Here is a 17896-nt window from a genome sequence, read left to right on the forward strand (position 1 = left end):
AACAAAAAAAAAAAAAAAATTGGTGGAATTCAATCATGTCTGAGTTGCTATGATTGGTTTTTTTTTTTTTTTTTTAGCAAAAAAAAAAAAGATTGATCTTTTTCAAGATCCAAACCTGAGGCTACCACAATCCCTTAATTGATGTTGGCATGGGGAAGGTGGCAAAACTGGCAATGGTACTACTGGGCCTTAAAGACTCCTATTTAATCTTTCAACTACCAATTCTTCCCTTTCAGTGAGTCATTAGTCATTAGTGTCATAGTGTGTACTCAAAAAAGAAAAAATTTTAAAAGAATTTCATTGAAAGAAATGAAATGAGAGAGTTATAGAAATTTCATCATTTGCATGATGAGTAACCAGCTGCGTTTTGATCTGAATGTAACCAGCGTGATCAGAATGCTGTGCAGGAATTGTCACGCTCTCAACTTCGGTTATTTTATGATTGTAGAGAACTTTATATTAGATGTGGGAGTCACGAATGACTATATTTCCAGAATCAAATAAACTATTTGGAGAAACATAACTGTTTATTTTTAGACCAATGGAGACGCTAACTTTGCATCTTTACATAAGTAAGGAATTGAGTCTTTTCATCTATTGATATATGATTTTGAATTCGAATACCAAATTGGCCCATCCTAGAGCCTCCCTTGCATTTTTTTTTTCCGAACCAATAAGGGACGTCAACCTTATTCATAATTAAGAAGCAACTTTACACGTAATGATGCACCCAAAGAGGGGATCTAACAAAAAAAATTTAATTACTATCTAAATAAATTCACTTTAAACAATGGTCATGGACTTGTAGCACAGTTAGGAAACAAAATTTGCAAATCGTACTCACAACCTATAGCCTTTTACCATATCCCTGTAACAAAAGAATAGAGGTCATGCCCAAGGATTCCAGGGTCGAGATCTGCGGATCACCAAACCACTAAGCTAGTAAGCCACTCCATGAGGGAAAAACAGAAGTTCATATCAATATGGATATGTGTGTCCAAACTCTCTCTTATTTGCTTACATTCAGCAGAATAATATGATTTAAGCGTTTAAAAGTTAAATCAACCTTTAAATATCATCCTTGTAAAAAGTCAATGTAAACAAAATTATTTACTTATTCGATTGCATTAAACAAATGAATGGTTGATCTTAACACTGTTAACTTTTACCAAAACTATTCATTTGAATGATATAACAAAATGAGTAAACAATTTTTTGTTTACATTGATTTTTTGCAGACATAATGTTCAATGATTAACTTAACTTTTAAATGGTTAAATCATAGATTTAGACGGCTAAATGTATGAAAAATTAAAAATAAGAGAAAATTTGGACACTCATTGTCCATATTGGTATAGTATTTTCTACTCCATGTATGCAAAGGCCAAACTCAACATTTTCTTTTTTTGAGAGTTAATATTAAAATAGAAAATTCAAATTCCATATCAAGAGACAAACTGACAAAAGTAATTATTCTTTTCTAGTTACTATTTTGAGAGGGAAAAGATAAAAATTAGGGAAATAAATAAGGGAAGTGCATAAGAAGAAAGAAATTAAGACATGAACGGAAAATAAAAATAAAATTTATTAGAAATCATTTATTCTGGACGACGGTCTATTTTTCATCTATATATGGAGCATATAGGCACTGCCCGAGTGCTGTGTCCCTACTATTTGATAGTGCAACTACAGTGAGTAGAAAAGGAACTGAGGGAGGAAGAAGAGTTGTGAGAATGGCAAAATCACCAGAAGAAGAACACCCTCAGAAGGTTTTTGGTTGGGCTGCCAGAGATTCTTCTGGGTCACTTTCCCTCTTTCATTTCTCTAGAAGGTATATTTGAACTGTGTGTGACCCTTTAGTGTTTTCTTCATTATTATATTGCTTTGAAATACAAAGACTAGAATGATCCAAAGCCAATCCCAGAATAGTAAACATATACAACTATTTTTCTGTTCTTCTGGGCATATAAGCAATATTATAAGTTGAGCTCTGTTCTGGCTAGCTTATATGGTATAGAGAGTTCTCTCTTCTTGTAGCTTTATAGTTTTCTATGTGCTATCACTCCAAAAGGGTTTAGCTCTTTGTTCTCTGCAGCAAGGCCCCTTCTCTTAAACTATCAATGACTTGTTCTATTAATCCTCATACTCATGCTGTTAATTGAAATTGGGTACTTGGATGCTCATGTTTTCACACAATATGATGGAAGGTTTTTAAATTTTTTTTTCTAGAGAATATTGCTACATGTAAATTGATGAAGAAATTTATAGTGGGTTTTGCTTAATATAGCAACTAGACAGAACCCGACTAAGATTTCGGTTATCACAAGTAAAAATATATTTCTTGTTTATCACAGTTTAGACCATGTTATGCAATGGGTCTTGGTCTTGGTTGTTCTTCAGCATGGTTGATGCTTTCAAAAGTTTGGGGTACTGGGGCATCTCCAACTCTTTAGTCAAAAGCCAAAGTCATTTGGAAAATTTGACACCCCTAATGTCATTACTATTCATTCATATTTTGCATCTCCAACCCCCTTTAGTCAAAAGTCATAGTCATTTCATAATTTTAATTATTTTAGATAATTATTTAACTACAATATGAATTTATATATCATACATAATAATCTTATATAATATATCGTCGTTTAAAATTTTTTTAGAAATTTTTATTTTATTTTTTCAAGTTTTTCTCGTTTAAAACTACATTACTCTATTATTAGCTGTTGAATTTAATTCATCGCATTTTTCTGACTGTCAGATTATAAATTAAGTAATTATATATTTATTTTTTAATTTTTGGTACCAATTAATCTTGACCTTCCTTTTTGAATCGAATTCATGAGGAGTGAATCAGAGCCGCTCATTTTGAATAGTGAAAGGTGGGGCCCAGCCTTCTTCCCCTAGGCCATTTTGGCTTTCTACCTTCATTCCTTAGTCATTTTGACTCAAGGTATGGCTCAAAAGCCATTTTGACACCCTTTTGATTTGGGTTGGAGATGGTGAAAAAAATGTCTCTTAGTCATTTTGGCTTTTGACTCTATTGTTGGAGATGACCTAATGTGGGGGAGGACTCTCCTTGTGGCCATGTGATTCGTTTCCGTTTACTCTAATTTGTGCTGGAAATAGATGAAATAGAAGGATCACTTATTATCTGTGGTACTACTAGAGCAGATTGCAGTCATTTACTTGAGCTGTTTTGTCACTTTGTGAATTATTGGCAGGGAAAATGCCGATGGTGATGTAACAATAAAAGTCCTCTATTGTGGGGTTTGCCATTCAGACTTGCATTCTGTCAAGAACGAATGGGGGTTCACCAACTATCCTATTGTACCTGGGTAATCATATTAATCTCACATCAGTTTCTGAATTTCTCTAGTTACATAGCTTCCGGCTTTAATTGTTTTGTGTGATGATTATTTGCTCTGTTATCTTAGAAATAGCTGGTGCAAGTTTACCGTATACAACTTTATGCAAGCCTACTTCACAATTTTGTGTTTGTATCAATATGAGCCATTTACTGGTGATTGGATGTTTGGTTAATACAATGAGTTTTAAGATTTATCTTCCATCTTTCTCTCGTGAGTCTTAAATCAGCTCTCTGATTTTTAGAATGCGCTTGTACAGATAAATGACTTCCAGTATACAATTATGAGTTTCCTATTACTTACGACATGCAATGCTAGTGTACGCAATATATATGTGACACTTCAGCTCATAACTTAATATGTTTTTATTATTGGCATCTAAAAGGGGCTCTGCTTCTGTCCACCACTGACTTTAATATTGCATTATTCTTGTAAAAATCTGTCCAATGTGTGTTGAAGCGTTTTAATAAATTTTATAGGCATGAAATTGTTGGTGTTGTGACCAAAACTGGGAAAAGTGTGACGAAATTCAAAGAAGGTGATCGTGTAGGAGTTGGGGTTATGGTGGGATCCTGCAACACATGTGAGACTTGCCAGCAGGACTTGGAGAACTATTGCCCGAAAGTGATATTCACCTATAACGCCCTCAATCATGACAAAACTAAAACTTATGGTGGTTATTCTGATATGATTGTTGTTGACCATCGCTTTGTGCTCCGCTTTCCCGATAACTTACCCCCAGATTCTGGCGCTCCACTTCTATGTGCCGGGATCACTGTGTATAGTCCGATGAAGTATTACGGCATGACAGAGCCTGGAAAGCATTTGGGCGTGGCAGGACTAGGTGGACTAGGTCATATTGCTGTCAAAATTGGCAAGGCATTTGGTTTGAAGGTAACTGTCATCAGTACTTCCCCAGCTAAGGAGGATGAGGCTATTAACAGACTTGGGGCTGATTCTTTTGTTGTTTCAACTGACCCTGCACAATTGAAGGTAATGAACTAGTGATAAATCAAAGAAAAATTCAAAATGGTTATGTTATGGTTCCCCTTGTCAAATATTTAATGCCAGTGTTATTTTCTGCTTCTACTGTTCAGGCAGCGATGGGTACCATGGATTACATAATTGACACAGTATCTGCAGTTCATGCCCTTGCTCCATTAATTGGTCTACTTAAGCTGAATGGGAAGCTGATTACTGTGGGTTTGCCTAATAAGCCACTGGAGTTGCCTATATTTCCATTGGTTCTGGGTATGCGTATACAACAACTAACGATTCTATATGTTCTGTTTTTCTTTCCCTCTTTTAAAATCACAGTCACTATAAAGTCTAAAATCAACTTGTTCCTGAAATGATATGTAAATGTGCAAATTCCATGTTCTTTCTACTGAGAATAAAGATAAGTCAGTAAGTTGCTTGTTTATAATTATAACAATAGAACCAAACCAAGGTTTTCTTAAGGTATATATATATTATATAAAGCGTGAACTAATGCTCAGAAGGACCAAATTGTCATGTTTTTAGGGAGGAAGCTCGTTGGTGGAAGCGACGTTGGAGGGATAAAAGAGACGCAGGAGATGCTTGACTTTTGTGCCAAACACAATATTACCTCCGAAATCGAGCTAATTAAAATGGACTACATTAACACAGCTATGGAGCGACTTGCCAAATCAGATGTCAGGTATCGGTTTGTGATCGATGTGGGGAACTCCTCGTCTCAGTGAACTTGGCTTTCATGCCTCAACTGCTACCTTCACATGCTTGATTTGTGACTGAACTGCATTAAATAAGCAAGTGTTTAATTATGGTTTGTGATATGGGAGTTTCTGGGGGAGGTGGATTGGTAGCATAAGAAATATTGCTGTCCTGGAAACTTATGGTTGTACCCGTCTGTTAAATTGATCCCCCACTTTTTCGGTTGACTTTATGATGAATAATAATATCTGATTCAAGTTTCACCAACTCTTTTCTTCAATTCAAGTTCTTGACTCTACTGTTTTGGCTTTTGTTTCCTAATAACTCTGGTCTTTTTTGGGTTGAAAAACAAACTTGTCTATGTGACCCCATGACTTTAACTAGGCCAAATTTTGAGAATATTGCCTTCTTTCTAACATATAGAGGAAAAGGTTTTCTTGTAAGCCAATTTTATGTGTTTTGTTGATAGACAGTCAATATGGATCTGATTGTTGATGAGATGGGTAATTCACAGTGATAATTCATGTGAGATATTTGGTAAGAGTGTTTAAGTGAAAATGGAATTGCAGAGAGAATCGTGTTGTATTATTGATAATAGGAGCCCTTTATATAGGGAGTTACAGAGTACATGCATGAAAGGAAATAGAATCCAAATCAACTACGAAATCTAGAACCTTCTCCTATTACAACTCTACGACTAAAACCCTAGTTTGAAGAGGCACACATGATGTCGACTTCCTTCAACACTCCCCCTTGTGCCGTTCAAACTTGGTGATGACGCTTTGATCGTTGCCTCACTAAAAACCTTGCCAGGTAACAAAAACCATGTGGGACAAAAATAACCCTGGTCGAAGGACAAAAAGAGCACAACACGTCATTCACTCTTCGAGATCGAACATGTAGACATCATATCTCCCCCTGATGTCAATATCTCCCCCAGATTGCAACAATCATGGGAGTTCGGATGACTTTCTTAATCCGATGCTCTTCACATGTTTCTCGAATGTGGATTTAGGTAACGACTTAGTAAATAAGTCCGCTACATTATCCTCAGATCGGATTTGATTCACTTCAATATTTAGAAGTGCTTGTTGTTGCTGATTGTAAAAGAACTTAGGCGATATATGCTTGGTGTTGTCGCCCTTGATGAAACCTAATTTCATTTGCTCAATACAAGCTGCATTATCTTCATAAATGCATGTAGGTTCATCTGTGGTAGACTTCAAACCACAAGTTCCTCGAATATGTCTAACTACAGACCTTAGCCATATGCATTCTCGCACGGCTTCATGTAGAGCAATAATCTCTGCATGATTTGAGGAAGTAGCAACAAGGGTCTGCTTTGTAGACCTCCAAGATATCGCAGTACTGCTTCCCATGGTAAAGACATAACCCGTTTGGGAGTGACCTTTGTGAGGGTCAGAGAGATACCCTGCATCAGCAAAACTCATCAAGACATCGTTGTCATTTTGATGGAGGGGAGGAGGAGGACTTCGGCCACCATGGACGGTGTCACCGGTGTCAACATCACGGAAGGTGGCATTTTGCCTTGTGGGGTCCGATCCCACACTTCCGTTATTTCTTTTCTCTCTGTAGGGATAGAACAAGCCCATATCTATCGTACATTTTAAGTAACGAAAGATTGTCTTTATACCAGTCCAATGGCGTTGCGTTGGCGCAGGGCTACATCTAGCCAACAAGTTCATAACAAATGAGGTGTCCGGTCTTGTATTGTGTTAAGTACAATAATGCGCCTATTGCACTTAGGTAAGACACTTCTGCCAATTAACACGTCTTCGTCATCATCCCTGGGACGAAACGTATCCCTCTTAGGGTCAAGACTACGGACGACCATGGGAGTGCATCTTTGACTTTATCAAAATGCAAAGCATTTATTGACACAGTATACAAGTTCTAAATCTATACAAAACCGTGTTCTCCCAATGTCCTTCATCTCAAACTCGGATTTCAGGTGTTCAGCGGTTTCCCTTAACTCTCAAATGTTCCAATTATGTTTATCAACATAAACAGTGACAATTGCAAATCCATAACTTGTCATGAAAACGCAGGGGCATAGTTCATCATATCCCTTCCCAATCAAGTAGTCACTTTAGTGAGCGTTTCACCCTCATTGCAAACGCGCTCCGTGGTCAAGAGCCACTTGATTTGGGTAAATGAAGTCCACAAGAACCTTCATTATATTCCGTATCTAGATCCCCATAGAGATACGTAGTGACCACATTCGTAAACTGCATGTTCAGTTATTTGGAAACTACCAAACTGACAAGGTAGTGGAGTGCAATGACATCCATTACGAGAGAATATGTCTTCTCGTAGTCTATTCCAGGGCGTTTTGTGAGAAGCCTTGCGCCATAAGGCGAGATTATCATCTCTTTTTCTCATCATGCTATCTAACGAAGACCTATTAATGTCAACAGGTTTTATGTTAGGAGGTGTTGGCATCTCAGGCCCGAAATCCTTCCTTTTCGTTAGTGAATCCAATTCAACCTGGATCATATCTTTCCATTTAGGCCAATTTTCTCTACGTTGGCATTCTTCAACGGAGTAAGGTTCGATGTCATTGGTCTCAATAATTCCACGTCCTCATGTACACTAGTGTAGTTCGTAGAGATATCTATATTCTCAGGAATTGGTTCTAACATTGAGGCGTCCCCCAACGATGTCTCTTGGACATAACCACAATCCAGAATATTCTCATGAGACGGATTTTGAGTATCAATGATCAATGGATCAAGTTGTGCCAAACTCGCTCTCGTCCTAGGGCGAGAATCCATCGAACCTATGGGTCTCCTACACTCTCTAGTGGAACCCATGGCTTATGACGCCATTATGCCACCTTGTGGCGTCACCATACCACCATCCATGGTAGTGGTGCCGTACCCATCTCCTCTAGGTGGCACCATGTCCTCCTGTGGGGACATCAATCCTTGCAGACATGTTTGCAGCAGGTATATATGATCTCGTCACTTTTAGGGGATCAAGATGAGACATAGTGGGGACAGACTACGACAATTCCTGTCGTTCTTGTTGAACGTTGACGTTCTAATCTCCCCCTAACGACGGGAAGACTGTCTCATCAAAGTGACAATCCGCAAATCCAGCGAAAAAAAGATCGCCTGTCAAGGGTTCTACATAGCAGACTTATAGTTGGAGACTTATGTCCAACACAAATATATATATGCATTCGTTGCAATGACTCATGTTGATGTGCTGTGGCGGCACAATTGGCACATAAACCGCACACTCAAATATGCATAAGTACGAGATATTAGACTCGAACCCAGTCACTAGCTGTAACGCAAATAAAAGTTGAGTGGCTACTATAAGTCGTAGACGAATTAGCATAGCTGTATGGGATATTGCATAACCCAAGTGGAAATATTGGTACGCATTACCAAAGTCCGGGCTACCATCGTAGTCTTTTAATGGTGGCTTTTCCGCGAGACTAATTGGGTGTGTACATGGGAATATGATACTTGATATCAATACCCAATGATATGCAATAGTCATCGAAAATTTTCGATGTAAACTCTCTAGCATTATCAAGTCAAATTGACTTAATGGGATGATCTGGGTAGTGAGCCCGTAGCCATATGTTCTGGGCTAGGAGTTCATCATAAGCAGCATTACGAGTGGATGATAGCGCGACACGTGACCAGCGTGTCCGTACATTAATCAACACCATAAAACATCTAAGCAGTCTGCAAGTTGGTTGAATCGATCCACAAAATCCCCTTGGATTCTATGTAAGAATGGAATTATTTCTTTAGTGTCCTTTGCATAGGATGGTCTTGATCCTAAAAAAAAAGGCTTTACAGAACGAAAGATTGGCCTTATAATCAACCAATGAAGGTTTTGGTTGAGCCCGAATGTCACAATTTACTTTGAGAAGTAGAGGGAGGAGCCAAGTCTCCATACATGGCGTCAATGCCATGTATTGGCCGCAGGGGGTAGGCGGTGCCGGCCATGTGTGGCCAGTCTTGCACAATCATGGCGCCATGAGGCGCATGTGCAGCTCCTTGAACCAATTCTTGGTTCTTACTTCTTTTCGTTCTGAAAAATGGATGTCCGTGTGAAGTTTTTAATACACGGATTATCATGTCACGACCTGGGTGCCTCAAACAGTCATGCCAAAGCCTATATGTGTCAGAATCCCATAAATCATCTCTCATGACATGGTTGGATTCAATGACTCGAATAGTGGTTACATACAACCAACTAGAGAGACACATAAGTTTCTCCAATACTCGTTTATGTCCGTAGTCATTAGAGGTGATGCAAAGGAACTCTTGTCCATTCTCACAATGTGTTTCCACATGAAAACCATTGGCTCTTATATCTTTCAAATAAAGTTCGAATTAAGGTATGTCCAAGACATTAAGTAAAAGAATCGACACTTTATTAATAACCAATGATTACATCAAAGTTTCTTAACCAAAGTCTAATCCAAAAATAAAAGTCAAACTTAGACAGATTGTAGTCACTCAATCCGTTCGGTGACTCCAATCAAATATGACCAGGAAAGTAGGAAGAGATGTCGGTGGAGCGAGACTCTCTTAAGTACCACTAATCTCAATTACTTTCCTAGACATCATACTTAATTAGGTGAGCCAAGTGAGAGAGTTAAAACAAAATGTTATTTATTGATTTAAGGCATAACTGCCATTACATAATTCTTGGAAATAAAATACTATTCTAGAAGTCTTCATCGCCAGATTTAAAGTCTTCTTGAACTCGATGTCTTAATCACTGTGAGGCAGCTACTTTCTTAGGTACATTGCAAACTCAGGCCCATTGATCAGACGTTCCATATCAGAACTAGATACCATGAAGAGGATTCTCCCTTGATTGAGGCGCATTGGCGCAATGTGCATGGTCCCTAGGACCTGAGGCGTTGGAAGATTATGACCATGGCCAACGTTGGCTCTATGGTTTCCAACCCTTAGTCCCTCAAAATCACGGCTCCTACGGTGGCGTGATTGTCGCCTTTGGCGACTACCTTCATGAGCATTTCGATCATATGGATCATGACGTCTATGGCGACTTTCTCTAGCCATGGGACGATGCTCTAGATAGCTATCTCGAAGCCTATCAATTTCTCTTCTCACAAGCTCGTTGTCTTGCCTTTCAGCAATTTCCATAGCTTCAATAAGCTTTTGAAAGCTTGTGATCCGTCTTGCATTTATATGAGTCCGAAATAAATCACAGGACCTCATAGCATAGACAAGGAAGGTATTGAGGGTTTTCTCAATCAATTGTTCTTCTGTGATCGTCTTGCCACAGAAGCGCATCATTCCTGTGATGCGGAGAGCTTCCGAATAAAATTGTATGACTGTATCAAAGTCAGAGAAGCGAAGATCATTCCATTCTGCTTCTAAATTCGAAAGGATGGAGTCACGAACATTGCCATAACGTTCACGAAGCGCTTGCCAAAGCTTTATGGCTCTATCCTCATTTATGAACTCAAACTGGAGGTCTCTATCCATATGACGCATCATTAGGGCAAGTGCCCTGGAATTGTCAATCTCAGTTTGAGGGTCTGGAGTAGTTCCTTCAGAACAAAGCTCTTGGATTGTGTGCAATAGATCACGGGAAATAAGATGGAGCTCAACGTCCTGAGCCCACAATAGGTATCTTTTGCCTGCATAATCCAATGGAACAAAATCGAGTATGTTCGAGTTTGACATCCTGAAAAAGGGTGAAACAAGAACGAATTAGTTTCGGAGCTAAACTTCCACGAAAACTAATAATAATAAGATTTCCGAGCTATGCTACCAAGAAATCGAGTTCCAAGAATATTTGGATTAGACCGAAACATTGATGTTTAATATGGTCACAATTTGATGCTTGCGGACGCTCTTAGTCCGAATATTATGAACACTCTTAGTTCATTGATTACGAACGCTCTTAGTTCGTTTATTATGAACACTCTTAGTTCATTGATTACGAACGCTCTTAGTTCGTTTAGAGTGAATCCCCACAATTCCGCTTATTAAATACTCGAACCCATGTTCGTATATTTCAAAATCCTGCAGCAAATAAAGGAATTTAAAGACAAGAAAGCATGAACTTTAATCGTAAAAACTTACTTGTTGATTCAGGGTTTGGGTCACGCGCGTTTTGATGCAGGCGTGATGGAGCGAAGCTAACCGAGGATATGATGAAGCGAGGCTTGCAGCGGGTCGGATGCGCGGGGCAGCAGGGGTTGCAGCGTTGTGGGGCTGCTGGTGCGTTGCGGGGCTGATGCGCGGGTTGCCGGTGCGGCAGCGTTGCGGGGCTGATGCGCGGGCTGCAGGTGCAAGGGCAGCAGTGAGGCTAGCTGTTGCGGGGTGTTGCGCAAGGGTTACAGAAGCGCAGGGGCGCGTCGCTGGCGGGCTGGCAGGAGCACAGATTGTAGGGCGGAAGGCAGGGCTGCAGGCTGGAGCGCGGGTTGCAGGGACAGTAGGGTTGATGCGCGGGCTGCAGGGGCAGTAGGGCTGCGGGGCAGCAGATGCGTTGCAGGGGCAGCGTGGGCTAGGTGCAGGGTTGCGGGGGGCAGCAGTTTAGTGGTGGGGACGCTGTAGAGGGCTGCGGCAGAGAGTGAGTTTGGCAGTAGGATGCGGAGCGTGCGGCTAGGGCTTGCAGCTAGGGTTTTTGCGGCAGTTTTGATGAGGGAAGTTTTTAGGGTTTTTGTTTCTCTTTTTTTTTTTCTTAGGCTAGGGTTAGGGCTCGTGCTGATAACGTGTTTAAGTGAAAATGGAATTGCAGAGAGAATCGTGTTGTATTATTGATAATAGGAGCCTTTTATATAGGGAGTTACAGAGTACATGAAAGGAAATAGAATCCGAATCAACTACGAAATCTAGAACATTCTCCTATTACAACTCTACGACTAAAACCCTAGTTTGAAGAGGCACACATAATGTCGACTTCCTTCAACAAAGAGAAGATTATCCTATTGTATGTGTATCCCTTTAGATTGTGATGCTACAATGTGAACTTATGATTGTGATGCAAATAGTTTTTGGATCTTAGTTGTTTGCTTCCCTTTAGATTGTGATGCGGCACTGTGAAGACTTATAGTGCTATTTCTGTTGGTTCACACTGAAACAGCAACTAGCATGCGTTTACTCTCTAGCACTGTGAACAATATCCCCATCTGCTTTTTTTGTTGATTCTTCTGCTATATTGTCCAAGTTTGTGATGGTTAACTTTGACATTTTCTGGTCGTGTTAATCATTCATTTTCCCTCCACAGTACTGATTTTGTTCAATTTTTTGATTTTTTTTTCTTCTGGCCAGTGACATGCGTTAACAAGTATCAACACTAATTTTGCTGAATATACTTACTGTAGAATGTAACAAACATCGCTTTTTGTACATTTGAAGACCCCTCAACAAAACAAAATGGTATAAAACCAAACGAGGAAAAAAAAGAAGAAGGCAAAAGTGACAAGCTTGATAAATCTGGGAACTCCATTGCATCAAAGGAGAGAAATTGAAGCCATTGATCATATATGCTCTTGTTCGCCTTTCACTTCTTTAGAGAGGTTTGTTTACTTGCTTAGATCGATGTAGACCCTGCGTGCCTCATGAATTGTTTTCTGGATGGTAGAATAGCTTTATCACTTGCCCTTTGCAAATCAAATTAAAAATGTAGCCCTAGTTGCCCTTCATTATTCTAATAATCAGTCCTCACCATCTCACTACTACATATCTCAACATTTCATCTGAACCAAACCATATTCAGGTTTCTTCAGAAAAAAAAGAATGGCATTTAGATACTAAAGAACTCACCTCATGGGTATTATTAATCATTTTCCTCTCGAATCAAATCATCCAATTCCAAATCTTGTGATCCCAATCCAAACGGGAGGTCCTCCAAATTGCAACTCGACTGTATGAGACACCAAGTCCCAAGCGTAACCTGGCTCTGATACCACTTATTGTGTGGAACCGGAAAATGAGTCCCACACACACGGATCCAATAATACCGATACTCCCCCCACTTTAGCCACCCGATGCAGAACGGGTATGGGATTTTAATACAAAAGGCCTCGGCATTAGTGTGTCTGGTACTATTCCTTATAACCCAAGGATGACTCTTCACCTTTCTGATGTGTGATTCCAAAGGGCTCTAATCTAAGCCACACTTTTCCAACAGATATCTCAAAATCGAAGTAGATGGTCGTGGAGAAACCTCTCATGCTTTCAAATGTGGTGTCTATGCCTAGATGAATGACTCCAATTACATGGAGTCTCGTTGGAAACACATCAAAGTTTTAAGAAAGTGTGGACGTTGATCGATAGTATATAGCATTCTGTTCATGAATAAAAGTGTATAAACCAATACTATTAGAAAGAAAAAGAAATTTACTGTCTTCTTGTATATTTGCATGCAAGCAGGGCTTTATATTTTGATGACTGTATCAGTTGGAAGGTAGATCAACATGTTTGTAGTACGACTAGTTTCAATAGAAAACAAAAGGGTTATTATCACAAATGGTACCTGAACTTATCTTCTATTTTATCGATGGTACCTGAACTTCAATTTTGATCACAACCAGTACCCGAACTTCTCGATTTCATTTTAAATGGTACCTAAGGCCACATTCGGTCACTATTCCGGCCAAAAAAGCCAAATCTAAAAAAAAAAAAACAAGTTCAAGGCAAGTCTATTACTAAAAAATCATCACTATGATTGCCTCCCATGCCGTTTTTAGTCGGAATAGTGACCGGAGGTGGCTCTAGGTACCATTTAAAATGAAATCGAAAAGTTCGGGTACTGGTTGTGATCAAAATTGAAGTTCAGGTACCATCGATAAAATAGAAGATAAGTTCAAGTACCATTTGTGATAATAATCCAAAACAAAATATATGAAGAGTACCACCCAGGTAAGCTCAATCTTTTTTTCTAGATTCTTTACAAAGGAGATGAAGTTATCATAAATTAATAATATTTGACAAATGAAACCCAAGATATTCCATAATTCTACTTTTTTAATGTGTGAAGCATTTCAATTGACTTTGTAAGCATAAAATTAAGAGTTGGAGTTGTGACCAAAACAGGGAAAAACGTGATGAAGTTCAAAGAGGGTGATCGTGTAGGAGTTGGGGTCATAATGGAAACCTGTAAGAGTGCAACTCATGGGAGACTTGATGAGAATGTGAAATCTCAAAACATAACTTTATCATGGTTTTAGAGCAGGTTAACCCACATGTGAATATCTCACAGCCGCACGTGCTCTGCCGCATCTAATATAAGTTGTTTATGTAAATGGATTGAAAAATTGCACCAATATAAGTTGTAAATATCTTGGTAAAAGTGATATTTACCTATAACTCTTACTATCATGACTAGACAGAAACTTATGGCAGTTATTGTTGTTGGAAGGAGATGCTTGACTTTTGTCCCAAGCAAAATATTACCTACGAAATTGAGCTGATCAAATTGGATTACATTGACACCGCCTATGAAACGACTTGAGGAATTCAGGTATTGGTCTGGGGAACTCCTTGTCTTGGTAGATTTGGCTTTCATGTACTATCGATTGCTATTTTCATATTGTTTTTGCCCCCAACCCCACCCATTTTATGATGTCAGTGAGAAATTTTGAACCCATGACTCCACGTTGTTAGTTATTTCAGACAATCAACATACCACAGGTCTTCGGCTCATCGCTCCCTTCACATGCTTGATTGTGAGTTAAGTACGTGCCTTAAATAAGTAGCAAGTGTTTAATTATGGGATGTGATATGGAAGTTTCTGGGGGAGGTGGACGGCCAGACTAGTAGCGTAAGAAATTTTGCCGCCTTAGAAACGTATGGTTGTACCAGTCTACTTAAATTGATCCCCACTTCCTCCGTTTACTTAATAATGAATAATAATACTAACGTATTCAAGTTTCACCTACTGTTTTCTTCAATGCAAGTTCTTGTCTCTACTGTTTTGGCTTTTGTCTCCTAATCTCCCTGGTCTTTTTTGGTCCAAAAGTCTTTGTGACCCATGACTTTAAGTAGGCCAAAGGTTTCAGAGTATCCTTATACATATTGAGGGAAAAGTTCTCTTGTATACCGGTATGAGTTTTGTGGGTAGACCATCTGTTAGAAAACATGAATCACACAAGATCGATCATAAAACCACATAACAAAAGCACCTGCACAAGAACCAAACAAATTATGCAACACACCAAAAGCTTTCCTAGTCGGTTTAGGAATAACCACCTGGATTCATACTTTCAATCCCAGCAGCCACAGCTTGTCCAAGAGCATTCATCGAGGTAGACATCTTCAAGGGTCAGAAACGAGCAGCTTCACTATGGAGGAAAGTCTTCTATGCTTCAACACTTTATGCTTCAAAATGAGACTGAAAATGTATGCAAAAGGTAGTGTTGAACATAGGGACTTTCTCCTCCTTATATATTGGCCAAAACTTTATCCTCGGACTCATCCCATAAGGAGTCCTAAATCTACTTCAAGTTTATCAGAAGGAGACTAAAGCTTTATCACAATTCTTTATGTTAATCAGGTTATAATCAATGAGAGTCCTACTTCTATCAAGAGATATACATCTCGATAGATTACTGGAACTAGAGTTATAATTACATATTTCTTGTTATTTATTTAGCTAGATCAATTGTTCCATTTACTTAATGAATTAGATAATGTTAAGTCCACTTTATTCTAACATTCTCCCACTTGGACTAACATTGTCTATTTGCTGAACAATTGAACCAATAACTTGACTTAAACAACAACTGAAGTGTGCACTTGAAACATGTAAAAACTCAGATCTCATTCAGCTTGGTCTAACACAGAAACTAATGCAGAATTTAGAACCAACTAAGTTTGGAACAAACACATTGGTTAAAAACCACTAACATCAACTACTGTATTCACATAAGCTTTAAGTGATAACAAGAGAGCTATATGGCAAGTATATCTACCTGTAAGGCCATTATGCTCACAGTCCATTAGAATGATTTTGATAAAACAAAATCTTGTCAAAAACCTCTAACACCAATGAACCTGGAGTTGTTTTATGTAACTGAAAATCTATGCAAGCATAGCAGTTCACCTGATAACACACAATACTCAAAATGAAATAATCAAAACAAGACTTCAGAATAGTCACAACATCCTTAAATAAATAATCAGTTTCTGAAATACCTCAACTTTATTTATAACTTGCAATTGCAAAATACAAATATTAGAAAATTCAAAAACTGTTGTAGAGAATTGGAAAAATTGTATTGTGTTGTATTCATCTCACCATGAGGTTTATATAGGGTTACATCAAGTATACAAAAGGCAATACATAATAGCTATACTAATCAATTGCACATTACAAGTATGTCAATTGCATACATTACGAGTCTGTCAATCGCATACATTAAGCAATACCTATTGCATGAATAGTCATTATCATTTACAACACTCCCCCTTGGATATTCCATGTCAATAGTGTTGCCTCTGCTATGCACTTCTAAGTTGCCTCGTCAAAAACCTTGCCAAGTAATAAAAACCCTGTGGGAAAAAACAACCTTGGTCAAAGGAGAAAAAAAACATAACGCACGTGAATGTGGAGTAGTCGACATCCTTCAACACTCCCCCTTGTGCCGCTCAAACTCAGTGATGACGCTTTGATCGTTGCCTCACTAAAAACCTTGCCAGGTAACAAAAACCATGTGGGACAAAAATAACCCTGGTCGAAGGGCAAAAAGAGCACAACACGTCCTTCACTCTTCAAGATCGAACATGTAGACATCATACCTCCCCCTGATGTCAAGGTCTCCCCCTGATTTCTACAATTATGGGAGTTCAGATAACTTTCTTAATCCGATGCTCTTCACATGTTTCTCGAAGGTGGATTTAGGTAACGACTTCCGCTACATTATCCTCTGAACGGATTTGATTTACTTCAATATTTAGAAGTGTTTGTTGTTGCTGATTGTAAAAGAACTTAGGCGATATATGCTTGGTGTTGTCGCCCTTGATGAAACCTAACTTTATTTGCTCAATACAAGCTGCATTATCTTCATAAATGCATGTAGGTTCATCTGTGGTAGACTTCAAACCACAAATTCCTCGAATGTGTCTAACTTTAGACCTTAGCCATATTTATTCTAGCATGGCTTCATGTAGAGCGATAATCTCTGCATGATTTGAGGAAGTAGCAACAAGGGTCTGCTTTATAGACCTCCAAGATATCGCAGTGCTTCCCATGGTAAAGACATAACCCGTTTGGGAGCGACCTTTGTGAGGGTCAGAGAGATACCCTGCATCAGCAAAACCCATCAAGACATCGTTGTCATTTTGATGGAGGGGAGGAGGAGCACGAAAGGTGGTGTTTTGCCTTGTGGAGTCCGATCCCACACTTCCGTTATTTCTTTTCTCTTTGTAGGGATAGAACAAGCCCATATCAATCGTACCTCTCAAGTATCGAAAGATTGTCTTTATGCCAATCCAATGGCGGCGTGTTGGCGCAGAATTGTGTCGAGCTAACAAGTTTACTGCGAATGAGATGTCCGGTCTTGTGCATTGAGCTAAGTACAATAATGAGCCTATTGCACTTAGATAGGGCACTTCAGCCTCTAATAAGTCTTCGTCCTCATCCCTTGGACGAAACGGATCTTTTTCAGGCTCAAGACTACGACCGATCATGGGAGTACTCACAGGCTTTGCTTTATCTTCATTAAAGCGCCTTAGTAATTTTTGAGTATATGTTGACTGATGGATCATAATCTCATCGCTACGGTGCTCGAGTTCTAGTCCGAGACAAAACCGTGTTTTCCCAAGATCTTTCATCTCAAATTCGGATTTCAAGTACTTAGCAGTTTC

At 39.0% G+C, this 17896-nt stretch overlaps 1 protein-coding gene across 1 annotated transcript; it reads left to right on the plus strand.

The window, feature by feature from the left end:
- Positions 1–1649: 1649 nt before the first annotated feature.
- On the plus strand, positions 1650–5324 carry LOC133724507 (probable cinnamyl alcohol dehydrogenase 9). The gene is made up of 5 exons (XM_062151259.1): positions 1650–1831; positions 3219–3332; positions 3842–4355; positions 4460–4613; positions 4887–5324. Exons 1-5 carry the CDS (start codon positions 1734–1736, stop codon positions 5084–5086), a joined length of 1080 nt encoding a protein of 359 aa, XP_062007243.1. The 5' UTR covers positions 1650–1733; the 3' UTR covers positions 5087–5324.
- The last annotated feature ends 12572 nt before the right edge of the window (positions 5325–17896 follow it).

This window comes from Rosa rugosa, chromosome 1 (genome assembly GCF_958449725.1).
Source record: "Rosa rugosa chromosome 1, drRosRugo1.1, whole genome shotgun sequence".
NCBI classification, from domain to species: domain Eukaryota; kingdom Viridiplantae; phylum Streptophyta; class Magnoliopsida; order Rosales; family Rosaceae; genus Rosa; species Rosa rugosa.

What these genes read in the sequence shown, in the direction of transcription:
- LOC133724507 (XM_062151259.1), top strand. Translation starts at nt 1,734, where the DNA reads ATGGCAAAATCACCAGAAGAAGAACACCCTCAGAAGGTTTTTGGTTGG. An exon ending in AACTATCCTATTGTACCTGG is followed by an intron (nt 3,333 to 3,841) that starts GTAATCATATTA and finishes TAAATTTTATAG; the next exon opens with GCATGAAATTGTTGGTGTTG. An exon ending in CTGACCCTGCACAATTGAAG is followed by an intron (nt 4,356 to 4,459) that starts GTAATGAACTAG and finishes TCTACTGTTCAG; the next exon opens with GCAGCGATGGGTACCATGGA.